This window comes from Syngnathus scovelli, chromosome 6 (assembly GCF_024217435.2).
Source record: "Syngnathus scovelli strain Florida chromosome 6, RoL_Ssco_1.2, whole genome shotgun sequence".
Taxonomy (NCBI): Eukaryota; Metazoa; Chordata; class Actinopteri; order Syngnathiformes; family Syngnathidae; genus Syngnathus; species Syngnathus scovelli.
The window spans coordinates 11355352-11383267 of record NC_090852.1 but is presented as its reverse complement, the minus strand read 5'-3'; the positions used below and the strand labels follow the sequence as shown (position 1 = coordinate 11383267).

The following is a 27916-nucleotide window of genomic DNA, read 5'->3' as shown; positions in this document are numbered from 1 at the left end:
ACAGGTGAGCCACGCCTTCATCCATCAGCTGATAAAGACGCGTCACAACCACATCGGTGACACTCTGATGAAGGCGGAAGAAACCGCCGAAACATGTCAGGTAATGCACCTAAAATAATTTGTTTGATATAAAAGAACCAGTGAAGTGATTAAAAAGGAAAAACAAGATGAACTTAGTACAGCAAATTCACTTAATGTCGCAGCAAACCAAATATAATCAAGATGCATGCAAAAAGCATAGCTAAATGAAACTAGAAATTTAAACACTATTGCCTCCTGTGGACACCCATTTTACATGACTACAGGATGTATTTTATGTTGCGCCTCATCCTTCAATAGAGTATGTATGTAGTTGATATTTTGTAAAATAAACTGTTCATTCGACTCAAACTAAGCCAAAATCACTCATGAAATAGGCATATGAAGCAATATGTTGTTAAGCAGATTGACGCTATTAGAGATGTCACTATAATGATATGGTGAGTGACTACTGTTAGAAGTTTTAAATGCGTAGAACTGAGCTCATCTGCGCAATTCTGTGCTGACTTTAATATTGTCTGCCATGCATCTAAAAAGAAAATCTAAAAATATTATGCTAAAATACCCTATCGTCAGTACAATACTGATGCAACACGCCTATATGTCATTATAGAATACAACTACGTGAGTAATAAACAGGTTTTAAACAAACACAATTCAAATTTATTTGAAACAAATAAATAAATGAAAAAAGAATTTAATGGCCATCTTTGAGCAGGAATTTACACAAGAAAATAGCTTGATGTCATGAGGACAAAGGTCCTATTTCAATATTAGCTAGTTTCTGCTGCACACTCATCAGCATGTTTGCCTCACACTCGAAAGATTCTGGGTCCAAATATTCAGACCTTTTTCTGCGTGGAGTTTACCTTTCTCCCTGTGCATGCGTGGATTTGATCCAGATTCTTCCTCCCATGGATGGATTGATGATTACTAGTATCATTAAGGGAGGAGCAAAGATGTACAGTAGGTATCTATCATCAATTATTTTGTCATTTCTGGAAAGGGCAGATGAGTTGACTCTATCTGACATTGCCTGAAACACGCCACACATCTATTCAATCAATTAGATAAAAGCATGTAGAAAGCATGGACTTTGGGGGGGGAGGGTCAGTAAGATTACAGCATCATATTAATTATTGATTATGAGCATCCTTTACAACTCAAGAAAAAGGCAATTCACTATCACAGCAGGATCGTTCATCGCATACTTTCAATGCAAACACTAAGAGCCAAAGAAGCAGGAGGCTGCAGGAAAGTGCATTCATCTGTTGTGATGGAAAAACTAACTCAATCCCAAAGGAATCCTCAAGGATGAAATGCTACTTCTTCTTAAGATTGGTTTTCTGGGCAGAGTCTAGAAGAATGTTCTGTTGGAGAAGACAAAATAAATGTACTGTTTACTTAAAGGGAATACGAGCACTTTGAGAAAATATTTTGTCTCGTAGACGCTCTGCAACACATCAATCTAACACACATGCAGCTGAGTTGTACAAGCAAATAATAATCCACTTGAAATTGCAGCCCAAAACCTTTCTTTGTATGTTTAATATTAAGTGCAACTAAACTTTTGAAAACGAAACCAGTGTGTGCAAGTGCAGAACTCCCCCACTCAGTCACTTAAGTGACAAGGCATGCTAGAACATGTCAGTCCCGAGGAACAACATCAATCTGAACAAGAAGTCTTGGTCTGCTTTATGAATGTCCATGACCTCAGGGCTCAGGACAATACCACACAGGCCACACATGTTTATATAAAGCACGCAGGGTCTGCAGATATACAATAGGATGGGTCCATGATCACATTAGTTGTGTCTTCACCATATTGCTATCTAGAGCACAATGAATAAAGAGATATCGCCTTGAGCCTCCTTTCTTTCGTTCTTTGACTGAAAAAGAAAAATTCGATTGTGCATTCTCACTGCTGGCAGTTTTACCAATGCGGCAAGAGAGCAAACTAAAAGAGTAGTTTTGTTCCTCCTGATTGACAGTCACATGAGCGTAATTGGGGCGGGGTAATGCCACAGACAACATCAACATCCACTCTGCTGTGCAGAAGAGGATGTTTGAAAGCAGATGGAGTTACCGGGTTGCGGGTTAGGGCTGAAGCAGGTAGCCGTGCCTGTACAGTGTTGCACTGCCTTCAAACACCTTTCTGTTCACACTGGGACTGACTGATGCTGCTTTTGGGCTGCACAAACATGTGCAAACACACAGACATAGACCGCATCATCATATTCTATGTTCGATCTATGCACGTTAGATTATTGATACTACAGTATAATACAGATACTGCATGTGCGTATTCCAATACGACAATACTACACAGTTAGAAGGGATGTAAAAAGGGAATACTTACACTTCATCTTCGTAATGTTTTGGGGGCGATACTGCAATCACAACATCGATCCAGTCCTGAAAGTGATAAGATGGCTGTGATGATCTGTGTTTTGTTTCTTGGCTTTATGTGTATTAGTTTTAATTTTGTTTTACGTATTGCCATGATTTCCCTGTGTCTAGTTGAATAGGTGGTAGTAATGTGTTCCGTAATACAAAGTAGGAGCTGACTGCTAAGGAAAGTTTATTTAGTGGTGTCACATTGGTCCTAACCTGGCCCTAATGCAAGTAAAGGAAAAAACACATTCCAATGTGCTGGATCTGCACAAACTGTAAATGTAATGGCTTCCACTTTGACCCATATTCCATTATCCCATGTTTGTGTTAAGTTTGTAACAATAATGTTGTTGGGATATCTGCTTGCCAAGTATTGGAGGAGGAGGAACACAGTAAGACATTGAAGCAAACGATACAGTACCCCTCCACTATTCCAGGCTCGTGCCAGAGAGTTTTGTCCTTCACTCAGTGGGGCATCTAGTAGGATCTTCCCATTAACAGCCATAAGTTCATCACCTGGTACAATGCCACCTACAAATGCACGCGACAGACATTTTAGCCACCGAATATCAGTTCACAGTAATTGTGCATGCACATTGGGGGTCAAATGTGTTGCAGTATACCAATAAAATGCAATGAAACGTCAAACTGTTTACATAACATTTCTTAATGATCATCACGACTGCATAACACTCAATGTTTTATCAAATTCATTGTATGTTGCCAAAACATACATCAATCTACATTTGAATTATTCACAGCAATTCAACTGGACGAGTCAAATTAAATACTGAAAAGTGTTTAGAAATAGATAAAAAGCAAATAGCACTCAAAAGGGGGTGTACGTGTGTATTGAGCACTGTGAATGTACTAACCGTGCTTGTCTGCAGCCCCTCCCTCATACACAGACGACACCACTAATTTCCCTAAAGGTGAGTCAGCGCCCCCCTCCAGGGCCAAATCAAGCTGTCCCACCTTAAAAGCAGGAAACAGAAGCATCAGTCATGCTCCCTTCATTTTAGTCATAAAGCAAACACCATCTTATTAAGGATATATTTACTTATTTATTATTTGTTTGTTGGTTCATTTGTTTACTTTATAAGGATTTATCTGAAGTAAATACCTTTCTGATACGCAGCAATCTCACATCTCGTCCTGCTATCTGGTCCGATGAGAACTTGTTTTGCAGAGAGGAAGATAATTGAAGAGGAAGAAAAAGCACAGCAAAACACACAAGTACAATAATAAGCAAATACAGATATCCAAGATCAAGAGGAACTATGTCCTCATTGTTTGGCCACACTCAGTGTTAATTACGTAGGCTTTAAACATAAATTATAATATTACAACCCTTGCTAATTGCAAGCCCTTCTAAGGGCACACACAGTATAGATCAGTGGTTCTTAACCTTGTTGGAGGTACTGAACCCCATCAGTTTCAGATGCGCATTCACCGAACCCCTCTTTAGTGAGAAATATATTTTTTTTTTCAAATTCAAGACAGATGTTTTTTACTGGTGCACAAAAGGAGCCGTGGATGAAATCACCTTGTTCAAAGAACAAAACCAACACAATGCATGAACTCACAACAAATTACCTGCAATTGAGTGTGAATTCTGTTGCCTTTGTCAGACCAGTTTAAATGTGCGTCATCACGAATTTACACAATAAACCCTAACCCTAACATTACTTTAAAACCCTAACCCTAATTTGAAACCCTAGTTTGAAACCCTAACCCAAGTATGAAGCCCTCGTTTGAAACCCTAAATCTAGTTTTAAACCTTACTTTGAAACCCTAACCCTAGCTTTGAAACCCTAGTTTGAAACCCTAACCCTAGTTTTGAACCCCTGAGATCAACTTACCGAACCCCTCGGGTTCGATCGAACCCAGGTTAAGAACCACCGCTATAGATATACCAACTTAGTCTTTAATCGATGGAACATGCAAGCACAGGGAGACCATACAAATTCCATACACACGGATCATTCAAACCCACAACTTCAGAATTGTGAGGCAGACGATTAATCGAACCATTATTCTACCATGCTTGCCGTTATCATTACATACTATATAAATTATCACTTAAAATATAACGTGATCGCACTAAGACATACAATACCATAGAGTGGGGATCGAAGTCTTCCTCGTACTTCTGAAAGCCCTGGAAGAACATTGATATGCATTACATCCAGCATATGTCAGTAAAAAATTAACTAAGAGGCTACAAAGCAACAAGAAATGTGAATGCTTGTGGTCACATTTCCTTTGACAACCATCTTAATTTTATTCCAAGTCCAACAAAACTCTCAGAGATAGAACGGATGATTCATTTGACTACTCCCGCGCAGTATTACCCTACATATTAATTATATAAAGGTTATTTCCCTGCTCTTGGAGACCTATTAGGAAATGAAAAGTGATGTAATGAAAGTGTAAGTAATGAAAAGAAAAACAACCGTCCTCTCTTGTTGGGATTCTGAAAAGAGTGCGCAATCACTTCTGGACTGATTACAACCACTGTAGTCACCGGAGTGGCACAAAATTACCAGGGCGCATTATTTCCGAATGACAAGCACTCTCACAATTTGGCAAGTAACAGAGGAAGGCGAAGAGGAAATAGAAATGCAATGAGACCCATCTGTTGAGAAGTCATTAAAGTGACCACTCGGAAATAGAACAGAGTTCTATAGGGTACAAGAATTACTTAATGACTAGAGAGTTTTTAAACACTGCAAATTTAACAGTCACATTCTAACAACCAGTGTAATCTAACTGTGGGAAACCTTTTATGCAGACAGACTCCAAAGTGCTGCCAGTAATTCTTAAAACTATTAAAGGTAGCCAGACCACAAGAGAATTGAAAAAAGATACAATCTTATCATCTACGGACTTGAATGCCCGGTTAGAAGCAATAGAGGAACAGAAAAGAGAGAAGGTTATTTATGACCGAAGCTTAAATTACTTGTGGTTTGTTGTTTGATTTAAAAGATGAGTTGAAAGGCACCATTCGTTTCAACATTTCTGCAGGCTGAAACACAAAATCACACAAAAAGAATTAAAAAAAAAAAATGCTTGGGCAATTTCCTTTGATTATGCCCTATTATCCTTGCCAGATAATTGGTTGCAGGATAGAGAAGTCAATCACAAGAATGACATTTTACCATTGTCAAGCTACTTATAGCAGTTTATTTTCCTACTTGATCATTATAAGTATTTGTAGTTGTAGGAGTAGTTGGGTACATCTCAGTTTTTGTGTCTGCTTTGAGAATCTGCAATGGTGCCTCTTGTTGATAACAACAGATGACAAAAGACTTACTATAGATAAGAAAATGAACTCTAATGTGCCAAATGAATACTTTATGAGCCTGGTAAGGTGAATCACATGAGTCACAGCATACCAGCCCATCGGAACGAACAGCGGGTCTGAGCAGGTCTGGTCGGTGGGTCTGCGACTGAGGCAGCATGACGGGCTTCGACACGACGGGGACTGTAGGACGCCGCTGGTTCGGAGGACTAGGTGCTAGTTGCTATCAGAATATTGCCAATGTATTTCATAGTGTTTCAAGTTATGGCATTGATGAGTATGAGACGTGTCATTTAATAGAGTAACTCACCAAGGAAGGCGTGGAAATGCGACTGGCATGCGAAGTATTTCTCATAACCTGAACCACAGTAAAATGCAATGAAACGTTGCTACACTATGTACGTACATAGAAACGTCTCTGAGTCTGCACCCACACTTCTTAAATCGATAAGGAGTCAAACCATAGCATTAAAAATGCTTCTTTGCGAAAATCAAATTTTCTTTCACGTCTTGCAACAGGCCACAAAATGACAAAAACAATGTCCAATCACTGCACACTACATGCACATCATAACAAAATCACTACCAAATAAAACAGCTAACAACATCTTCCAGAACTTTCCTGAGGCAAAAGGGAAATCTATAACAAGACAAATTCTGTCATGCCGTTGCCAGACAACCCAATTAAGGAGCAAAACATGCATCCATGAACACACGCTTACGTGAGAACCTCTAACCTTGGGACTAGAAGGGTAAGACACTTCACTGGTGTTGGATGAGTAGATGCCCCCTCTCGGGAGGTAGCCACCTGTCTCCCACTCACTTCTACGCTCGGGTGGACTTGAGGGCTGAGGCAGCTTGTGATGCTGGCGGTATCCACTGAGGCCGCCTACTCTTTCTTTAGACTGTTGTGGTGGCGGAGGAGGTGGAGGGGGCGGGGGTGGAGGTGGAGGAGGGGGTGGCGGTGGTGTAGGTGTCGGAGAGGGTTGAGGTGATGAAGGCGGGCGGGTTGATTGAGGGGGGTAATTGGAGGAAGCTGGGTGAGGGGCTTGAGTCGGGTGAGGTCTGCGCCCACCGTTGGGTGGAGACGGTGGTCGGCGCTGTGGAGCTACTTTAGAAGATGCGTAGTTGGGGATGGTGGGGTTTAATTTGGGTGAAGGCGGTGGGAGAGGCAAAGGAGGGGGAGGCTGGCTAATAATTGGAGGGGTGGGGGCTAGTCTCTTTAGGGGCCCCTTCAGACTCTTGTCCACGTGATCCAAGTTAATGTCATCCAGGTCAGTGGTGGCTAAGTGCAGACCGCCAGGGAAAAGCTTCACCTTGGGCTCCGAAGTAGGTGAAAGTGGTGGTGACAGCTTAAGAGTTAAAACAGAAATACTCTGTTGTATAATACTGTTTAGGCAGACATAGTTATGTCTAACAATGAGAAAGAACCGCATGTGTAATTCAATCCCATTTCCTGCTCCAACCAAATTACTTTCACTTACTAGTGGTCATTTTAAAAAAAAATGCATTCATTCGTCACTTCAAACAATTTGAGCCTAAGCTATTGCCTTGAGAATGTGAAAATATTAAAAATATTTGTTATGAAGTAAAGATCCACACAGAGAGAAAAAAAAAAAAAAGCATTTCACTTGGTACCTCTGGTGACTCGTTCTCCACACAAGAAATTTGTTCCAAGCGAGTCTGACAAAGACACTCTACCCAGTGTTGGACTTTCTCAGATTCCTCTAGGTCTTCCCTCTCAGTTTCTGAAACCTGCCATACATTGTAATTCAATACCACAGTATGAATGCCAGACACAAATTCACAGTTCAATTATTTAAGAATAAAAAAAAAAGTAAAAAAACATACATTGCTGCACGAGAGCAAGAATGGCAAATTCAATTTGGCTGTGTTTTATACCTCCTGAACCAGCCGATTTATCTTCAACTGTTTCTCTTTTTCATACATCTCTTCTTTCTCCTTGGCCAATTTCAGCTCAAACTCCATCTCCTTTTTGTTTTTTCGCTGCTCCTGCAGCGTGTCTGTGTTGGACACTTTTTTCTTTTTCTTCTTTTCTCCTTTCTGCAGCGCCATTGTAAATGTTTAGAAATGTAAACCCGCAAAAAAACGTCTGTCACGGCAAACTCTATGGCAAGACATGCCCACACTTTAAATCATCTTAAGCACTCTATCACAACATAGCATCAAAACCAAAACTGGAAGTCAGCAATACCTTGCGGAATGAAGGAAGCTTCCCCTCATATCGGTAAAACCAGCCAAATGCTATGGAGATGAAACAATAGCTCGGGATTAACTGGTAAAAATTAATTGCAAGCGTCAAAACAAATGATTTCTTGTATACAAATACTAATAAATCACATTCTCACTCTGCAAAAATCAGAAAGGAAAGAGAACCATGGAAAGTGTCCATGGATTTACAGCAACCAAAACACATAAGTTCACACAAGTGAAAGTTAACCTACATTTACTTTCAACCTATCTACTTAGCTAGCTCCTTATTTCTTTGTTGTGCTCAATTAGGAATGTAGTGTACAAAGTATAAGATTATCAGGATAATAAGTAATATAGTGAAAATGATTAACAAGCTTGGACTACTCAAGGTGCGTTATTTTAAAAAAATGACATGACAAGATGCGGGTTTTGAGCATGCACGTTGTCATGTTTTTTTTTTCTGGTCAGATTCAGCAGAAATGCAGAGTAGCATTTGAGACTTGGTTGTCAGAGGAAATCTAGCGCAAGGTGTTTTCTTTTTTTTTTTAATATATATACATGTAGGCATCCACATTCTACTTCTCCACACTCACTGGTTCATCCTGCTCATCCTCCTTTGCCTCATCTGTGAATGAGCTGGCTTCATCATCTTATGGGGAGTTGATGAAAAGCAGCACAGCACACAGCAGTCATAGAAAAGGACCACACAGTGACATCTACATGCTGAATGCTCAAGGTGAAAAAAGAGGGTGAAATTTTCATGCAGTAGCAGAAAATGTTGACCCAACAAGGGGGCTTACGAGAACTTTTGGCCTTCGGAGACGGAGTGGTTTGAATCTCGGGAGGGTTGGGTGATGCACTCCTCTGAATCTGAGGTGCCTGAGGCCGCTCGGTACCATAGTCTTCTTCCCACTCTCTGTGTTGTTTCTTCTCCACAGCTTCAATCCTGAAGAGGATGACAATGTAAGAGAGCATCATTAAATATACAGATGTTACATGTTGTCTCAAACTACGGATATACAACTGATTACCTCTCCATCTCCTGCTTGTAGCGATGCTCTTCCTCTGCAGCCTTCTGTGAGATCTCCATTTTCCTCCTGGTGAAAAAGTTTAAAGCCTTCATTGTCTAACTAGCTACGCAACATACTTGAGCGCAGAGGTAATTATACTGTTTAATAGCACTTTATCCAATGGAGAGGAGCATCAGAGTAATAATATAGTGAAGCTAATATAGTGGATAGAAATTTTAAAGTCCTAATCTGAGAGTTTTCAATTTTTTTTAAATTTTGGTCCTTTTTATTTATGCGGCGTTCAAATTTGATCTAAAGTAAATCGAACCAGCGAGAATCTATCTATAACCATCATATGACAACAATTGTAGCAGAGTTTGTTTTAGCTATACCTAAATTTCTGTGTACAAAAACAAACATTAGAAAAGAACAAATAACCGCCTCACTATTAGAGTCATTAAACCTTCAAGAACTCACTGTCTCTCCATCTCCTGCTGCTCTTTGAGGATCTTGTTAGTCTCCAGGGCTACCTTCTTCTGATGCATGAGTTCCTGCCTCTCCAGTTCCCTGCGTGCCTCCACTGCCAAACGCTCCTCGTCCGTCATAAACAACTCGCTGCCCTAAAAAATCGGCAACAGCCAGAGAAAAAAATTGTGTGAGCCAGTCAACCTCCTGGACTGTGAAGTCAATTTCACATTTCATCTGAGAGCCTCACTGACAACCCATGACAGGAAATACTACATCTATAAAAACAGTAATGAAAAATAAACATATTCGGAAATGGTTTGCATATCTGCTTCAAAGACAAGGTTTGAATTTCGAGTGGAATATCACATGAATGGCTTTTGCCTATTATACCAGGTAATTATTGTCCCACTTCCACAAGGCATGATTCATGAGTTCATTTTGGAATTTAGACTAGCTGTGATTGTGAGTGAGAATTGTTGTTTGTCTAATTGTGCCCTGAGATTGATTAGCAACCAGTCCAAGGTGAATTATTCACATGCAGCTCACCCTAATGAGGATAAGCATGGATGGATGGATAGGTGGGTGGATGGATAGATTTTGGACGGGTGGGCGGGGGGACAGACGAATGGATGATGGATGAATGAATTTTAATAATTCATATAAGAACATTTTCCATACGGTATGTAAAATGGGAAAATACAGACACAAATGCATTAGACAGGCACTATAAATAAGACAGTGTCGCTTGTCGTTTATTACACATTTGTTTTCAACAACCCTGATGTAAACAAAACCATAAAAGACATGATTGATGGTAAACGTTGAGAGACCGAGGGAAGGCTAAATGATATAGCCATAAAAGTGCAGGAATGTTGAGCCAGCCCAGGGATGTATATCAGAAACTTGCACTATCTGTATCCACATCCATCATTATAGGGAAATTCACTTAAAATAAATCAAGCATGTGATTTCCAGTATGCCTGTGCTTTAAGAATCTACATACAATAAAAATTCCAAATGCTATAACACAATATTAGAATTTACTTACAGCTCCTGTCAGAACAGTAATAGTCAGGCTCCTGCTGCTTTTGAGGACTCTCACGGCCTTGGAAGGTAAAAACATACAGAATGACAAACAAATAAGTGGCATCACTTTTACAGGTACAATACATGCGCATGACTCAAATAATGTTGTGCTGACTGTATCTTCCCTCGGGTCACCAATTCACACTCCCAGAGTACAGTCGAATACAATAAGTACATGCTGTGATAGTAACCCATTTTGACTAAATCAATATGTACACTGGTGCTTCAGGAACAAAATCAATGAATTGTATCAAAAGCGAAATGATAGGACTGCAAGGTCAAACCCAAGAAGCCATTATGAGAAGTGTTTTATGTGTTTACCTCTTTATGGTCCACATTGGTGAAGTCCACCCCATTCACCTCCACGATCTGGTCTCCAATCTATAGTTTGTGCATAAATTTAAGAAGACTTGCAGTTCACAGCAGGAAGCCACACAGATCCTTTGGATTTGCTGAGAACTCACCTGAAGTCCGACCTCCGCAGATAGCGAGCCCGGTTTGACGTTGCTGATGTAGATGCCAGGTTTCTGTGTCGGACCACTGGAGATGCTGATGCCCATACCTTTGGTACCCACGAGGCTTAGGAAGACTTTCTTCTCCTTGATCTCCTTCCCTCCAATCGATGCCAAACCAGCAACACTGCTTTTTTTCTCCTGGGTTGGACATCATGCAAAAACAATACTCTACCATGTATTGAATCATTACTGGAGTTTGATATTATGTAATATCTTTGTTGGCTAGTATAATACTCCAGCTACACACAAAGAGCTCCAGTAAATGAAAGTCTTTTATGACACCTTGCTGATTTTCACTCACCCCAGATTCTGACACAAATTGATCAACAAACTGCCACTTGACTGCTTCATCTGATGAGCTAAAAAAAGAAGATAGTGATCACGTCTCACTTGCAGAGCAATAGAATCTCAAAAAAAGAAATATTACAACAGATAATGTACCTTTTTACAGGAATCATCCCCACATCTGCAAAATATTTAATAAAAAATACATAAATGATGCCACTGCTGTCAGACACCACACACTTTAATCTCAATCCGTACTGTAGTATATGATTTACGCACGTCTGACTTTGAGCGATACAATCTTCTTGGTCTTGATAAGACTGATGACTTCCTCATGGATACAGGAAGAGATGGAGTACCCGTTGATGCGAACAATTTCGTCACCCACCTCGAGTACCAATAAAGAATGGAATAGCATGAATAATACATTCAAAATATCCTGAAATAGTTAGTAGCAAAGCAATTTAAATGCAGATTCCAGTCTTTGTAAATAATAAGATTTAATAACGCCTTCATACGCTACCTTACATCTTCACTCAAATTAAATCAACACCCTCTAGCTTGGTGATAATTTTGCTTAACCACAGCTATGATTTGGACACCCCAAATGATTATAAGGTTAGACTGCACACTGAATTTAATGAGTAAGTAAGTAATGTGGCTCATTGCTTCAGAACACATTGGATGGCTCAATTGTTTCTGATATTTACATTCTTACAGTATCATCTCCTAAGACGCAACTCAACACAATTACTAACACGAAGAAACTCATTTGAATATCAGAAATGAGCAATTGGATTGCTGTTTGGTACTCCTTAGTGAGAATTTTTTTTTACCGCAATTGTGCTCTAAAATTTGTGATGTTTTGTTGCGCTGTATTTAATTCCAAAAACAAAGTTGTTTGCTCAATAATCAAAGGACCTACTACCCTCTAGTGGACAAAAGTATTATGAGACCATATTTAAAAAAAATAAAAAATAAATACTGTCTTGATTTTCTTTATGCAACAGGTGCAAAGGCTGGTACAACTAATACATGTTGCCAGTACTGTATGGTATGCATTTCTAAATACAATTTAAACAATAAATGTGTACAGTAAGTCCTTGCACTGTACTATGGAAACATAAGGCAAGATTAGTAGTATACACAAACCTGAAGACCAACGTTAGCAGCCTGACCATCTTTGACAATTTGTGATATGTAGAGACCACAGCCAAACTCGAGCCCTCCTCGGACGCTCAGACCAAGTCCATCACGATTTGTCCGATCTAACCGCACCTCTTTCAGCTTCCTGAACCCAGCATAGGGGGACAACACCAGAAAGAATGTGTCATGAAAAGAAATGTTATAGACTTGACATGATTTAAACTGCAGCTGAGAAATTGTACACACCTAGACCTTTTGGGGGTTAGCAAGTCGTACTCCACCTGGTGCTTGAGTGGGATGAGCGGTCGGATAACGTCAAACAAGGGCAAACGCTTTGGTTCATTGATTACTAATTTCAAGTCCCCGACAAGCACTGGCAAATCCATGGACCTGCAACACAGCAAAATGAAAAGCTTCTGAATAAAACTCATTCTGCTTCATTTAATTAGACATGAGGAGAGACATGGGTAGCACTATTGCTAGGTTACTTTCTTGATTACTTGCTTTTAAACAAAAATTGTTTACTTGACTGATTACTTTTTTTTTAAATAACAAAGTTTGATTACAACTTAGTTAAATGGTTACTTTCATCCGATATTGATCATCCTGCTTAACATACAGTTTTGCTTCTTAATTGGAAGTGCATTTGGAATAGTGACGCTTGAGAATTAAGTTTGTTTTTAGAAAAATAAATAAATAAATAAATAAATAAATAAATAAATAAATAAATAAAGACAACCTTTTTGACTTAGCATTTTTACTTAAAAATGTAACAGAACATCCACCCCAACACGCTGAAGGAGTACACTGGCCTAACAGAAACAAGTTGTCTTTCTTTGATAAACCTCCGATAACAAATGCAAAAGTAACAATTGCACTGTTGTTTATTTTTTTTCTATAAGAATGGATTAATATAGCACATTGTTTTTTTTGTTTTTCCTCTCCTCATAACAAAACCCACCAGAACATTAACTAAAGCAGCAAAGCAAACACAAACACAAACACACAAATCGTCCTCCTTTGAATTATTCATTCATTCATTGGTGCCATTTTATAATTGCTTGGAAGGTGAACATGGGCCTTTTGTGAAGAACTGGCCAGGCTTGTCAGGGTACAGTGGAAACTGATAAGCAGCTTAAGCCAAGGGAACACAGGTACAAAGATGATTGAAACCTAGACCTGCACCCCACCCCACCCCACAGCACACGGAAACTAAGTTGCTATCAGAAACCCTAAAAGACATCATATACACTTTAATACTTGGAATATTAATAAAGAATCAACAAAGATCTTTGGAAATAAAACAACTAAAATGCTGGAAATGGGCTATAGGGGTTGTTTATTAATGTTTACTTTCAAAGGATACCCTCTATTTAAATAAACCCAACATTTATAATCCAATTGATACTGATCAATTAGGGAAAAAACAATGGAAAGCCCCAAGACCAAAGTACTCACTGGTGATACATGCGTAGGACATCATACAAGTAGTCTTTCTCCGCTTCATTTTCAATCAGCAACTCCACCTGCAAGACAGTGAAAACATTCCCAACATCTGCATGGGGTGAACCATGTTGCAAAAGTTGTACAAACCTTATGACGACTCAGCTGTTGCAGGATGGTTTTTAAGAAGCGCTTTGGCCACTCACAAATGTAACACATTGTCCTTGTTTACAACTCAGTCTGATCTTAAACCTAAATTTTCTTGCAAGATCAAGATTCGGCTAACATTCTCACATTGTCTAAAAAGTGTTTTGATCAAGGTGAGTCTTCTGTACTGAAGGAAGCTTTTCGGACTGCCGGTCCCTTCCCCTCAAACCACAGCAAGTGAATAATAGCAGTACAGTACAGAAGGCTACAGGAGGAAGGTCTGGAGTGTCATCTTACATCTCAGACACAAGGGTAAACATTCACACTCTGAAGTCATTTACACACAACTTTAAAAGGGCAAAAAAATAGTATAATAACTCAATCAGGTGGCTGTAGTTCAATTAATGATTGGAATAAAGCTTAGCCTTAGACAGACACTATCGTGACAATTATGCGTCACTGGATCTACATGGCATTTATGACAGCCATAAATGTCTTTCTCCACTCCTGCCTGAACAGACTTTGACACCATAAACCAATGACATAAAGGATCTCTGGTGAGCCACACAGCCATTTTGAAAAGTGTCATGTGTGCTTAGTTGGTTCCTATAATAATTTATGACATGTTCCACAGATCTCAACCTTCCAAACAAATGTGCATTTAATACTCAGACAATTATACACATGCCAGACAACTAAACTGAAACCCAGAAAAACACCGACAGCCCAACACAGCAATGAACAAAGCCTGATTGTGTCCTGTTCAGTCTCTAATTAAACCCTGAAATTCCTCATTTATTCCGGATCAGCTGCTCATCTCTGGCACATCTACATTTATTCAATTCTGGTTTGCCCTTTATCAGAAGCCTCTGTGTGTCTGAGTGCAGCCCAGATGGTTGTATGGAGATATCCATCACACTGAGCCTGAAAACACCCTGGCCGTATCACGTTCCCTTCCTCTGTTGCCAGTTACCTTTTGAAAAACTACTTCTGTAATGCAGAGAAAAAAAAAAAAAAGCTTGCTAATAAGCTTACATTTTAGACGTACGACAACATCATGCAAAGCATAAGGGAGCAGTAATTAGATATACAGAATAAAATGAGATCACGGTAGTAATGAAATTAGGTTTAAATTATACTGAGAATTATGGATACAATATCCACAAAAAAACACAATTATATCTATGTTTACGCCTATTTTCTAACCCCACAATCTCCAAGATGCTTCGTGTTTGAGATGCCAATAAAGATGATCTGCATATTCATTGAACAGATATTAGTTTTTCAACTTTCGGTAGGACAGGTAGACTTTTGATGAATGATATCTTGTAGCGCGTGATCACAATTAAACATGTTTCATGCCTTACCTTGTGCCTGAATTCACGAGCAACTTTGCGCTCCATTATAAGCAAACAAAAACGAGCAAATTTAAGCCTACGCAGTGACGTGAGATCCCTATGAAGGTGAAGTTTGAGCCGTCAGCCCAGGCAATTATATAAAGGTTCTTTTACTGCAGACTAACTTCCGGCAAAGATTTCACAATTAAGGCTCCATTAAAGCGAGAACTTTATTGACATGGAAGTAAAAGAAAATAAAGGAAATTTGTCATTCCTTTCTAGTTAAATATCCTATATTATCTGAGATAAATCATATATATATGCATGGTTGCATGTATCCAAGAAAGCTCAACAATAAATATTTTCTTTTGAATAAAAAAATCGAATCCGTATCATTCCAATTTTAGTAATCTATTTTTATTTCTCTGTAAAATAAAGCACGACATCATCCTTAACATTTGAACCGGTAGTCGGGACTCCGGAGTCCGCTAAACAAAAGTAAAACCTTCATCTACTCATCTCAATTGAGCGAAACGTTTTAGACTCCGAGACAAACAAATGCTGAATGAATAAATAAACAAATGCATGACGGAGGAATCAAATAGTACCTGCAAAATGAAAAATTTACTAGTAGTGTCCTGAAAAACAATTTTATTATTATTATTTAATTTAATTTAATTTAATTTAATTTAATTTAATTTAATTTAATTTAATTTAATTTAATTTAACTTAATTTAATTATTTTTTTTATTTTGTAACATCCATTTAGTCCGATAACTCCATTTGTTTACATTGTTGTGGGTTAGTATTTCTTTTATCTACCACTAGATGGCAAAGTAGTTTCCATCTTTCCCCTTTCAACCCAAAGAAGACGAAGAGGCGTAAAGTTCCGGGTTTCAAACAGTTACAATCGCAACGAACACAACAAATTCTGCGTGGTATGTGTAATGTTGACTAATGTGTTATTATGACTCCTAATAATCAAGATGCCTTTTTAGTACAGAATTATTATGTTGAACACGTACTCAGTGTAGACGATCACTCTCTGCAAACAGTGACATACTCCTTATTTACATTCATACCGTTAAAGTCAAAACAACTCTGCTAAATCAGTATGTCTGTGAGGTGATTACGAGTAGTGTTCTTCATCTAAATGGTATCTATAATATTGTGTCAAAGTAGAGCATTTCAAAAGTCCCGCTCTCCCCGGTCATAGAAGTAACTCTTCTCCGCCCTCCTCAGTGAACGTTGAACGATGAACGCCTCTTTGTTCATACAATTGAACGTTTCATTTTATGCGTTCGGAATCATTTTAATTTTTGCTTATTAATTCGAATATCATAATATATAATGTTATGGTTAGTATATAAAATGAAAAACGATATAGTGCTGTATTAATATAAGATTGCTGCCCTGCCATTGGCTGGCGACCAGCCCAAAGCGTCCTCGCCTCTTGGTCCAAGTCAGCTGGGGCTGAGTGAAAGTTGTTCCTCGTACGAGTAAAATCCCCCAAAACAGCACGTTTGTTCAACCATTAACACGGCATAGTCAAATGCACCAAGCCATATTCCACACCAGACTGAGGACTGACACATCTCTCTTTTTGCAGATCCTTTTACTGTGGGCAAACTTCTGGTATGGAGTCAAACTCCCCAATTCCCCCCATCAATGAGCGGGTGGGGCATCTCCGTCCCTCCAAGGAACATTTGGAGGGCTACAAGAAGAAGATTGCCCATTTTGATGGAGAGCATGGGCAGCTGCTGAAGATACTGGAGAAGTACAAGAGCATCATAGAGGACCAGGTGAGCTGGGGTTTGATTTTAATGTTACACATAAGTTCCTATATCTCCTAATATCTCTGTTTTTAATGCCGTCTAACAGCATAAGCTACAGAGTGACTTGCAGCAGCGTGAAGGAGAGATTGCAGAACTTAAGAATGCGTTGAGTGACATGGAGGTGTACCTCTTCCAAGAAAAAGAACAGTCACTGCGGCTTCATGCGGAAAATGACAGACTAAAAATCAGGTGGGAGCAAAAGCACACCAAACATTCTTCAAAAAAAAAAAAAAAAACACCTTGGGTTCCTTGACAGCAACTCTACAAATCAAAGTTATGTTGGCCTTTAGGACACTTCCATCGATACATTACTTTTGTTGTTTTAGCAACTTCATAGATCTAACGTGAAATTTACAGTCCAACTAGAGCATAGGCCTTCCTCCATCATGCCTGATTTATTGATACACGTGCTCACAGTTCAGAGAACTAGACATTTGGGTTTGTTTGTCCTTCCGTTTTTTTAGTTAGCATGCTATTTTTGAGGCAACTCATGGAGAATGGGAGACAGACTGAAGCTGCCGTATGAATCTGAGGGTCTCATAGTTCCAATGGTATCACATTGTAATAATATTAATCCACCCTTGTCCAGATCACTCACAAAAGGGATGGAATGAAATATAATTGATTGTTGAAATGTAAATAACCCGTGGGAAAATAGCGCAAATGAGTCCCAAAGAAGCAGGCATCCGAGACACATAGGCCAGGCTAGACTGCTTCACTTTTTTGTCTGTGCCATATAATACGAGCAGAGCGTGGTCACAGCTTGATCATGTTTTTGCAGATAATAATCACCAACATGATTCAAAATGCTAAGAACATGACTATCCGGGTAAAATCATTCTGTGTCAGCTTTGCAAATTGTTTTGTGTTGCACAGAGAGCTGGAGGACAGAAAAAAAATCCAGCACCTTCTTTCGCTGGTGGGTGCTGATGATGGAGAGACAACATATTTTCTGCGGGAGCCTCCTCACAAGGTACTCTTCTTCTCTTGTGACATTAATGGCTGGTAATGGCTTCTCTATTATCTTACTGGAGTAGGTGTTCACTTTATTAGGTAGTAGTTGGCATGGCATTGTGACAGGAAATTCCAATGCCACTTACAAATACTAATTGTGTAAAATGTTATCTAGGTGGTGATCAAACAGAAGATGCAGCAGTCGGGGGAAAATTTAAATCTCAGGCCAACAAAGTTAAAACCCAACGTAACCAGAAAAGGTCTGAAAACATTTTTGTAAAAATGTTTATTTCTCGTGTCATACTAACAGATTAATGTTACATTCAAGTTATTTCTTGTTCTTGTAATTTTTTTATACTACTCGTTTTTCCTGAGCAGGGGGCTTCAAGAAAGGAAACCTCACAGATTCGGAAACTAGCCATATTTTAGAAAAATATAAGACGCACAACCATACTTTAATACTACAGGTAAGCACCACGGTTTCTGCTTGTACTCGTTCAAATGTTGTCATAGTTGTATTCACGCGGCGTTTGTATCATGTGGCCTAGGTGGAAGCGCTGCATGCCCAGATGGAGGAACAAACCCGACTAGCCAGAGAACAGGTTGATTCACTCCAGGAGGACCGTAAAATGAAAATACAGGAGGCACTGGCTGAAAGGCAGAGATTTGAGTCCCACATCAAAACTTTGACAGAAAAGTGAGACTTTTAGAATTGTCTAGACATTTAAATACATTTATGTTTGACCCACCGTGAGTGTGTTCTTTTGCGTAACTTTGCAGGCTACAGCGAGCCCAGAACCTGCTCTACGAGAGCACCAAAGATTATTTAAAACTCAAATATGAAACAAAGACTCAAGAGAAAAAATGGATGATGGAGAGGGACCGCCTCCTCTGGGATTTGAACGGTCCAAAAAAATCTATGTCTACTAGTATGTCACGGCAAGCCGCTAGCGGCGACAATACTCAAACTGACTTCAGGCAGAAATATAAGGAGGACATGAAGGTACGTCTTGTGGGTGTTTTATAATTTTTAAAGAGCCTCCCTACAAACTTGTCTTTAGCTTTTAATCTTTTTAGGCAATGCAGGAGGAGGTAAAGCAAGCCAACCGTTTGGCAGAGATGTACAGGGAACAGTGTGTCAAGCTGGAATCAGAACTGGCCCAAGCCAGAGAGGAGACCGAGGCTGGGCAACAAATTTTTAAGGTACAAATGTTGAATGGTCTCCAAGTTTGTCATTTGGTAGATTTAAAAAATAAATAAATGAGACACAGAGGGAAAAAAAGACGCATCGGAAAGGAATGAGAAGTATATCCTATTAGCTTTCTCCCCATTATCAAAAAAAAATTCATACTTATCTGTTCACACACACAATATCTATACACCCATACTTACAAGCATACGTATTCATGCATGTACGTGTATGACACATTATATTTGATTTTGCAAATGCATCTCGTTTCTCATTTTTATCTTTAATTCTTGTCTCGTGCTAGCCCAGTGTCAAAAGATATTTACCACTCTAAATGTAAAAAAAAACAAATACAAGAGCGAGTAACATCAACTTCTGAATTATCGAAGTAATATTATTATAATATTAGCATTTGACTTGGAAGGTTCCTTTATATTACAGACAACCTCCATCTAACTTGGGCAATGTTTGATTTGCACAGGATCGTGCGGAAAAATTGTCCGAACGTCTTAAACTGACGACTCAGCGTCATGAAGCACTGGCGAAGAGGAGGACCTTGGAGGTAGAGGGCTTCAAGACCGACCTCAGACAACTTAGACAAAAACTCAAAGATGTCGAAAAACAGCTTGTTCAGGTAAAAAGACGTATGAAATGGAAACATGAGAAAAGGATTGTCCTTTGTTCTACATAGGGAAGTAGTTTGTGTTATGTCAATTTGTTGTATGTTTGATTTGAGTGCTTACATCTGTTTATATTCTCCAGGTATTGTCTAATGCTGGGCCCAACCAGGATTTAGCTATGCTGCAAGAGGTCCGAGAGAGCAATACGCGGACCAAGAAGGTCCAGAGTGATCTGATGAAATTAAAGGCCAAGATTTATGGACTAGAAAATGAGCTAAGATTTTGCTGAGGAGTGGCTCACATTGTTTTTTTTATTGATACCTTAAACAACTTTATGAGTTTTACGCAAGTGATGTGCTTTGTACTGTTTATTAGTACAACTTATTTTGTGCCAATAAATGTTTTTTAATTCATAACATTTGATTCCCTTTTTAATTCTAGACAAAACACAGTACATGTTGCCTCACACCTATTCATTTGCCATTTTATGAAAAGCATCCATCAAGTGTATTTTCTGTTCCACTTTTCAAAATCAGCTTTATTGGCCAAATGCTAAATAAGGAATTTGACTCCGGTTGATCTCCGATTCTGTACAACATTTAAGTGACTAACAACATTCATAACTATCTAATCTACACACTGAATATTTTTGTTGTCTTCCAATTTTTAATCAGGCTCTAAGAACTACCTACCACCGGGTGGTTGCGCAAGTGTGTGACGTGTTAGACGTAGTTCAAATTATTAATTATGTATCATAAGTAAAAATAAAAAACAATGTATCGGTAATGTAATTTTTAAACACAACATAAGCATTTGGAAATATTTCGCAATTTAATAAGCACACCAGACGAACCATATAGTTTCGTTTTCCCTAAAATGAACCGCACTTCTGAATTTAATTCAAGGGCGTTTCCTGGAAGCGTGACGCAGTTTTACGCATGCGCTTTCCGTGGCCCGGAATAAGTCAAAGACCACCAGAAACGCTATTGAGTCAGCGGGGTATTGATTCAAGGTTTAACTTTTTGCGACCTTAATTTAAAAAAAAAAAAAAAGCCATCAGTGTCGTAAGCACTGGCCCCGTTTGACTATACGTTTGTCCTTATTCACGCAGCATTTCCCTAGCAGACTAATAATGCAGACATTAAGGTGTTTGAGGAGTGCATGGAAACTGTTTCAACCAGGCAGTGAAGGTGCAGCCAGAAGACATTACAGCCGTGTAAGTGATTGCTTTTTTTTTCTTTTTTTTTTTTTTTTGCTGAAGGTCAGTGGATAAAAGTGAAGAAATCGAAAGATCCTCCTGCTAGCAACGTTTCAAAACGTTTAGTATTACGGTCATATTATCAGGATCACTGTGTCACAATCCTTTAGGAGCAAAGTATTGACAACCTTTTGTTTTGCAAAATATTGATATACAAATGCACACACTGATCCTCTCATTACATGTACGTTATAAAGAAAAGATCCAGTGCAAGAGCTGTATTATGAATTGAACATGCTTGTGCACACTGTTTACACCAAAGAGATTAATTTAATTATATATTAGCACTGAATTGACCATTTCTAATGTTTTTTGCCTGTTTAAGCTTTAAAATTTAGAGGTAACATTAATAAAGTTAAGTTGCAACTTTCTTCCTTACTAATTTACATTTAAAGTTGAGTTTTCAAGGAATTTTCCTTACCTCAAAATTCAAAGATACCAAACATGCAAGAACTTGTTTTGTTGATTGTTTTTTTTTTTTTTTTTTTTTTGTCATACACATTTCCAATTTTCCACATGACATGGCTGGAAATGTAATCCCAGATGATCCCGTTTTGATTGGCCAGTAAATTCCAAAATTTGTGAAAAGAGCATGATAAAATAAAAATGGTAAATTGATCAGGGTAATGGTTAAGCAAAGCTTCAAAGAGTGCAAATATGCAAGGCATCAAAGGTTTAGATGTAGCAAAAAGAAAAAGGTTTCAAGAATAAAGTGTTCAACATGCAGGGATGAATCGGTATTAAGATATAATGATAGTTTGGAGTTTTTTAATTTTTAATTGTTTAATAAATACTATTATTAATACTGTATATACTATTATAACATTTTAAAACTTGAGAGAAGCCAAAATCTAAATCACGATTAGTTTTCCATTAAATGTTCAGCCTTAAATTGTACAGAAACAATACAAAGTACATTTTCCACATGCCCTCTTTGATTTTTACGGAGAATTGGAGAAATAATGCTGCACAATAGACGATTAATTCACCCATCTTTTCTCAAGCCATGTTCTCAGGGCTCATTCGGTCTCCTCTTTGACATTGATGGCGTGCTGGTGCGCGGTCAAACACCCATCCCTGCGGCGAAGCAGTGTTTCAAGAAACTTGTGGACCACCAGGGCAAATACAAAGTGCCTGTGGTGTTTGTCACCAATGCTGGAAACTCCATACGGCAGACTAAAGCAGAGCATCTTTCACATGTGCTTGATGTGGAGGTGAAGGCAACCTTCTTTTATTATTGAATGTCGTCCCAACTTGCTTTGTCTTATTTGTATCTGTTTCTCTGTGCGCGTTGCACTCAGGTGTCGCCCGAGCAGGTGATGCTGTCACACAGTCCTTTGCGAATGTTCACACAATTTCACCAAATGTGTGTGCTGGTGTCAGGACAGGGTCCCGTTGAAGAAGTGGCTCACATGTATCCTGTTTCAAATCTGCAACTCATGCTCTCAATTGATTAAACTCACTGTGTGCATGTTCTGTTTATTTAGCGTGTTTCCATTTTGCTCTTCGGACCCTATACTGCCTGTTTGTCTGTAGATTTACTATGTCATTGTAACAAAGACTAAAGGTCACGTGTGATTACCTTGACCCACTAAATTTCAGGTTGGGCTTCCAGAATACTGTCACCATCGATAAACTCAGAGAGAGTTACCCACTTCTCGATATAGTGGATCACAACAGAAGACCCAAAGGCAGTGTGAGTTATTTAGCTCCACACTAACCACAAACATCTTGACAACACCATCACAATCTAGTATGAGCTAATCTGAGAACAGCTCTTCTTTACTGGATGTATTGAACCTAATTTTGGGTTAAATGAGTGCAATGTATCGTATACAGAGTTTTTTTTTTTCATTCTTCTATCTTGTCTCACAGATTCCTCCCACTAAAGGTTTACAGCAAATAGATGGTATGTTTCTAGACATGCATATATTTAGTAGTGTACAAGTGCATCTCAGCAAGTTAGAGTATCATAGAAAGAAATATTCTAGTAGTTTACTTTAAAAAGTCAAATTTAAAGAAATACTTTTCACCTTATATGATATTCTAATTGATTGAGATGCACCTGTACATGTTTTGTTTCCTCTTATATCCTTGTAGCGGTCATCTTATTTGGTGAGCCAATTAGATGGGAGACCAATCTCCAGCTCATTCTTGACGTCCTTCTAACCAACGGAAATCCGGACAGGAATTGGAATAATATGCAGTATCCTCACATTCCTGTACTGGCCTGCAACATGGATCTGATGTGGATGACTGAAGCCAAGAATCCCAGGTCGGTTGTTTGGGGGGGGAGGAACAAAGGTGCATTTTTTTTTTCTCATGAATTTTCATTCATGTTGTGGTTCCTTAACAGGTTTGGTCATGGTATGTTCCTGGTGTGCTTGGAGAGCCTTTACAAGAAGGTGACAGGTCATGACCTGAAGTATGAAGCTCTGATTGGTAAACCCAGCAGAGTGACTTATAATTATGCAGAGCTGCTGGTCAGAAAGCAGGCCGAGAGACTTGGATGGGCCACACCCGTAAAGAGGCTGTATGCGATAGGGTGAGTCCATTCCTCCATTTTGGCACACAAAGTTTTGGTTCATCCAAACTCATTGACATCTTTATCCTCTCTTTGATAGCGATAACCCTATGGCTGATATATATGGTGCCAATCTCTACAACCGCTACCTCCAGGCTGCGCAGCATCCTCAGGCCCAGACCCGAGCTAAACAAAGTGGGGCACATGCTCAAGCCGGTTACCAGATCCCTAACACGACATCAACTGATCTAGGCGGGCCAGGCTCGGATCTCCCCGAGGCATGTCGCTCCATTCTGGTGTGTACAGGAGTGTACAGCAAAGAGGAGGAGCTGCCGTCGGACACGGGGCACACGGTGACCGAGCAGCGCACCTTTCACGGCCACAGGGACTTTGGCTTCGACCCGAGCCTCATGCAGCCGTCCTATGTGGTGCAGGATGTCAATGATGCCGTGGAGTTAGTGTTCCAGAAGGAGGGATGGCCCCTGGATTAAGTGGCCCATTAAAGGGGTGAAACATTGTGTATTTTGGAGAATCCCAGTCCAGATAGTAAAACCCTGGCACAGTTTGGCTTTAGCCACACATAAATGAGATTGTTTACCTGTCAGTTGAATTGATGCACCTGTGGCTGTGTTTTTACTTTCTGGCTCTGACACCTCTAATATATTTTTACCACAAAACATGTTTTTATATCAGAACAACAAAATGTTGTTTTCACACTGTAATTATGCAAAGTTGGCTATAAAATAGGTCCTGCTCCTAGTGCATGTTCATTCATCCATTTTCTATATTTTTGTGTTCTATTCATATCTCCAAATTGCAGCCCCAATATCAACTCAGACTAAAACAACACACACACAAATTGCTCTGTGAATCAATTTCTGAAATCAGTTGGATATTTTGAGTAGACATGACTATAGTTAGGTGATGGAGGTAGGCAAAAGGAGTCAAAAGACCATAAAACTCTTAAATGAACATCAAGCCACCTTTTCATCTTCTCTGATAACGCATGTCTCAGAGTATGATGCAACAATCAAAAACAGTGAGAAGGAAGTTGGATTGCAATATTCCGGGAAATTAAGGGAAAGTTTTGGGGAGTCTCTGGTGGCTTCAACAAAGTATGTATTGTTAAAAGGAGGAAAAATGATGGAGATTAAGATGTTCAAACCAAAGAATGGAGGAAGTGTGGATTCATCTGTGTTGTTTTTTGACAATGAAATACTGCCCAATAAAGAATTGTCACATGCATGACTTAGGTGAAATAATACTGCCACGCTGTTACAAATGTCTAGCCTAGATATCCTGACTCAGTGCTGTACCATTATTTGTGTGTGTTTTTATTAATTACAGATCAGATGGGATCAGTAGAGGCCCTGAAACGTGCTGAAATAAAAGCTTTTGTACTGACGGTGAGCATGTCGAGTCATTATTAATGATTTCATCACAAAACTTTGCTGATGTAACAAATGCAAAAGTGTGACCACTTTTTACATTGCCTTAATTTCGGCATTTAATTATTAGGCATTGTCTATTTTTGCTTCCATGTACTCCCCTAATTTGCTTAAATACTCGTCATTGCTTTTTGGTGCAGTTCCTGAGTTTTCCGACTGTGCGTGGTCTTTGAACGCACCTCGGGTCTACTGCAGAACGCAAACGAGAGAAGAGAAGAAACCTCGTTACTAAAAATGGAAATTTACAAGCACAACCGGGTCCTGACTCAAACAGTGGGCCCGACCCAGACCGTGTCTCGACACCCGGAGGTCGGCTTGTTGCAAAGATTGTCAGCACAATTTCTAATGGGGAAATGGTGACCTCTTCCTTCTGTGACATCAACCAAGACATGGAGGGGAGGGGTGTGTGGTCGTTTTCATCATTAAAAGAGGGTGTTTTTAGAGGCATTTGTTGTTTTATTATTTCTTAAAAATGAATTGATAAAATAGAAAATGCTAACTTTAATTTTCTGATAAAAAAAATACATAAACTGGGCTAGTTAGTGAAAAAGGCACCACAATTGGTTTACCCTACCTTTACAACAAGCTCAAGAAGGAAATGTCAGTGTTCCAATGTGATTCTCAGTTGAGTTGGACAAAGCTTTGTCATCTATATGTCCTGTTTGTGAATCTAAATGCTGAGCTTTGATGTCCTCTTTTTTGTTTTTGATTCTGTTTGCTTGGTGTGTTTTCGGGGGATGTTTCAGGAGGGGGCGTATGGATGGGCTTCCATGGGATTGGGTTGTAAAAGCCGGGTGCTGGGTGGAAGATGCAGGGATCTGAAGGCAAGATAGCACTTGCAGGTTACACACATGCGATGAATGGACCACGACTCACTGTTAGTGTAACATATCTACATGAATGTATTATCCAGAAAGTTGCCATGAAGCTAATAATTGCCAGTTCACACTCACTTGAATAATGAGGTGGTTTTGGACTTTGTTTGCATTTCTCGTTGGATTTTGTCAGCCATTCCTTAAAGTTCTCCTCTGCTTTCCTTCGCCGCTCTTTCTCCTGCTCCTCTCTCAGACTTGCTTCCTCCTTATTGAAATGGGACAGACCCCAATGATCAAAACATAAGGCCAAGCAGTAGCTAAATCGTAGACACTTTGAAAAGGGTCTTACTTTCTGCTTCTTTTCCTTTTCTAATCTCTCTTGTTTCTTCTTCTGAAGCCAGTCTTTGTACTTCTGTTCAGCCTTCTGTTGAAACTCTCTTTGTTTTCCCTGTTGATGCCGTAGCTCCTCTTCTTTGCTGATTTTCAGAAGGTGATTATGTCTTTCCTTGGATTACAATAATAAAACAATATCAGACCAGTGTTTTGCTGTAATGGCTAACTTTATGGGGAATATTTCAACCTGCTCTCTTTTCAGCTGTTGCCAGTCTCTGATCTTTTTTTCCTCCATGATCTTTTTCTGTTTCAGTTCCATTTCTTCGTGTTCTTTTTGTTCCTTGAGTAAGCGCGCCTGATTAAAGACGTGTTTGAATCAGAACTTGTAGCCACGCCAAAAGAGTGGGAGAATATACGCTGATAAAACAACTTGTCAACTTGCCTTCTCGGTTTTCATTTTCATTTTAAGCTGGTCTTCTTTTGCTTTGTTTACCAGCCACATTTCCCAGGCACCGAGGGCTTCAAGTTCTGTCTGACTTGAGGTGCTTTTCTGTTGCTCACATCTTAAAAATAAGAATACGTAAGCGGAGATGAAAGGACTGTGTACATTTAAAAAGATTTCTGTTCACCTTATAGAGGCAGGTAATACCTGGGTGGTTGCTCAGTCGCACTGGGCGGTTGCTCAGTAGTACTGAGCGCATCTTCATCGCTCTCATAACTATCATGATAGATTGGGGATAACAAGGAGTAAGTGTCGTCGTCCTCAGGTAGGATGTCGGCGCCCAGCAGGTTTTCCGGTACGCAGACGTGTTTCCGCTCATCTGACTTGAGCGGGGTCGAGCTGAAGTCCTCAGACGCAAGCGCTGGGGAGCTCGGCAGGCACCAACCAGACATGACTAGTAGATCGACACCTGCAGCGGAATACAGTTACTTTACATCACAGCAACTTTAGGACTAACATTTGTTGTTGTTTTTCTGTAAAGTAATTACATCACATAAATTGTACTGCAACAGGTCTACGTTCATCGTGGCACCCAAAAGCTAATGCAAACGCACACATAAATACGGAATTAGAGTAAGCTAAGTTCGGCTAGATGTCGCATAGACTATTGGCACTACGGTTTAACCATACTTCATCTCATTATGCTAGTCATTGGGGAATTTACAATAATGTTTGCCCAAATAATTTCTTACTCTTAATCTAGCGGTGCCATCTGACATTTACTTCCTCCCTTCTATGTTCACAAACTTCACGAACAATCGTCTTCCCATGATGCACCACGCCTAAGGCATGACGAGACTGACGTCATTCCGGATCTGTACTTTATCAATTTTACTTTGCATTTAAAATAAGAATTTGGATATTACTGCAAAATATAGTGAACCAAAAGAAAACCATGCAAGTGATAAAAGTATTTTACATATAATTACAAAACACCTTTCACAAATTATTTTGTTACCGGAAACACAAGATCACATATTGAATATTAAAACTATTTGAATTTGGAATGTCAGAAATATCAAAAAATAAAACTTGATTATACCGTGAATA

At 39.3% G+C, this 27916-nt stretch overlaps 4 protein-coding genes across 9 annotated transcripts; 2 read left to right on the top strand and 2 right to left on the bottom strand.

Annotated features, from left to right (window-relative positions):
• Positions 1-720: 720 nt before the first annotated feature.
• On the bottom strand, positions 721-15567 carry ush1c (Usher syndrome 1C). Of its 5 annotated transcripts, none has more exons than XM_049723345.1 (27): positions 15419-15567; positions 13920-13987; positions 12708-12851; positions 12468-12606; positions 11595-11703; positions 11472-11496; positions 11332-11389; positions 10980-11168; positions 10837-10896; positions 10478-10534; positions 9439-9581; positions 8983-9048; positions 8752-8897; positions 7953-8002; positions 7640-7801; positions 7376-7492; positions 6475-7089; positions 6048-6095; positions 5832-5960; positions 5396-5461; positions 4553-4594; positions 3557-3610; positions 3309-3408; positions 2855-2964; positions 2399-2454; positions 2126-2230; positions 721-1409 (listed from the first exon to the last, which is right to left on the bottom strand). In XM_049723345.1, the coding sequence occupies exons 1-26, from the start codon at positions 15452-15454 to the stop codon at positions 2137-2139; spliced, it is 2883 nt and encodes a 960-aa protein (XP_049579302.1). In that variant the 5' UTR covers positions 15455-15567; the 3' UTR covers positions 721-1409; positions 2126-2136. The 5 variants fall into 5 exon arrangements, with proteins under 5 accessions (XP_049579302.1, XP_049579301.1, XP_049579303.1 ...); XM_049723344.2 differs by lacking the exon at positions 15419-15567 and adding an exon at positions 14055-15041; XM_049723346.2 differs by lacking the exons at positions 5396-5461; positions 15419-15567 and adding an exon at positions 14055-14596.
• A 1401-nt stretch (positions 15568-16968) lies between these two features.
• On the top strand, positions 16969-20402 carry ccdc77 (coiled-coil domain containing 77). The gene is made up of 10 exons (XM_049722911.2): positions 16969-17190; positions 17270-17412; positions 18100-18196; positions 18353-18437; positions 18556-18644; positions 18726-18874; positions 18958-19180; positions 19255-19380; positions 19848-20000; positions 20129-20402. Exons 1-10 carry the CDS (start codon positions 17026-17028, stop codon positions 20273-20275), a joined length of 1377 nt encoding a protein of 458 aa, XP_049578868.1. The 5' UTR covers positions 16969-17025; the 3' UTR covers positions 20276-20402.
• A 513-nt stretch (positions 20403-20915) lies between these two features.
• On the top strand, positions 20916-24527 carry hdhd5 (haloacid dehalogenase like hydrolase domain containing 5). Of its 2 annotated transcripts, XM_049722914.2 has the most exons (9): positions 20916-20998; positions 21098-21202; positions 22249-22458; positions 22546-22658; positions 22847-22940; positions 23120-23153; positions 23345-23519; positions 23601-23789; positions 23869-24527. In XM_049722914.2, exons 2-9 carry the CDS (start codon positions 21119-21121, stop codon positions 24257-24259), a joined length of 1290 nt encoding a protein of 429 aa, XP_049578871.1. In that variant the 5' UTR covers positions 20916-20998; positions 21098-21118; the 3' UTR covers positions 24260-24527. The 2 variants fall into 2 exon arrangements, with proteins under 2 accessions (XP_049578871.1, XP_049578869.1); XM_049722912.2 differs by having other exon boundaries at positions 20931-21202.
• Positions 24528-25651: 1124 nt separating this feature from the next.
• LOC125970542 (coiled-coil domain-containing protein 34) lies at positions 25652-27680 on the bottom strand. The gene is made up of 7 exons (XM_049722916.2): positions 27559-27680; positions 27014-27275; positions 26807-26927; positions 26612-26719; positions 26381-26536; positions 26170-26296; positions 25652-26034 (listed from the first exon to the last, which is right to left on the bottom strand). Exons 2-7 carry the CDS (start codon positions 27256-27258, stop codon positions 25862-25864), a joined length of 930 nt encoding a protein of 309 aa, XP_049578873.1. The 5' UTR covers positions 27259-27275; positions 27559-27680; the 3' UTR covers positions 25652-25861.
• Positions 27681-27916: the final 236 nt, after the last annotated feature.

Bases quoted from the DNA above. Each gene is read 5' to 3' on its own strand.
- ccdc77 (XM_049722911.2), top strand. From the start codon at position 17,026: ATGGAGTCAAACTCCCCAATTCCCCCCATCAATGAGCGGGTGGGGCAT. The intron at 17,191-17,269 runs GTGAGCTGGGGT...GCCGTCTAACAG, and splicing joins AGAGCATCATAGAGGACCAG to CATAAGCTACAGAGTGACTT. The intron at 20,001-20,128 runs GTAAAAAGACGT...TATATTCTCCAG, and splicing joins TCGAAAAACAGCTTGTTCAG to GTATTGTCTAATGCTGGGCC.
- ush1c (XM_049723344.2), bottom strand. From the start codon at position 14,123: ATGTGTTACATTTGTGAGTGGCCAAAGCGCTTCTTAAAAACCATCCTG. The intron at 11,497-11,594 runs GTGCGTAAATCA...AATATTTTGCAG, and splicing joins TGTATCGCTCAAAGTCAGAC to ATGTGGGGATGATTCCTGTA. The intron at 3,409-3,556 runs GTATTTACTTCA...CCTGCTTTTAAG, and splicing joins GATTGCTGCGTATCAGAAAG to GTGGGACAGCTTGATTTGGC.
- hdhd5 (XM_049722914.2), top strand. From the start codon at position 21,119: ATGCAGACATTAAGGTGTTTGAGGAGTGCATGGAAACTGTTTCAACCA. The intron at 21,203-22,248 runs GTAAGTGATTGC...TCTTTTCTCAAG, and splicing joins CCAGAAGACATTACAGCCGT to CCATGTTCTCAGGGCTCATT. The intron at 22,459-22,545 runs GTGAAGGCAACC...CGTTGCACTCAG, and splicing joins CACATGTGCTTGATGTGGAG to GTGTCGCCCGAGCAGGTGAT.
- LOC125970542 (XM_049722916.2), bottom strand. From the start codon at position 27,258: ATGTCTGGTTGGTGCCTGCCGAGCTCCCCAGCGCTTGCGTCTGAGGAC. The intron at 26,720-26,806 runs GCAAGTTGACAA...GTCTTTAATCAG, and splicing joins TGAAAATGAAAACCGAGAAG to GCGCGCTTACTCAAGGAACA. The intron at 26,035-26,169 runs GTGAGTGTGAAC...TCTTGCCTTCAG, and splicing joins AAAACCACCTCATTATTCAA to ATCCCTGCATCTTCCACCCA.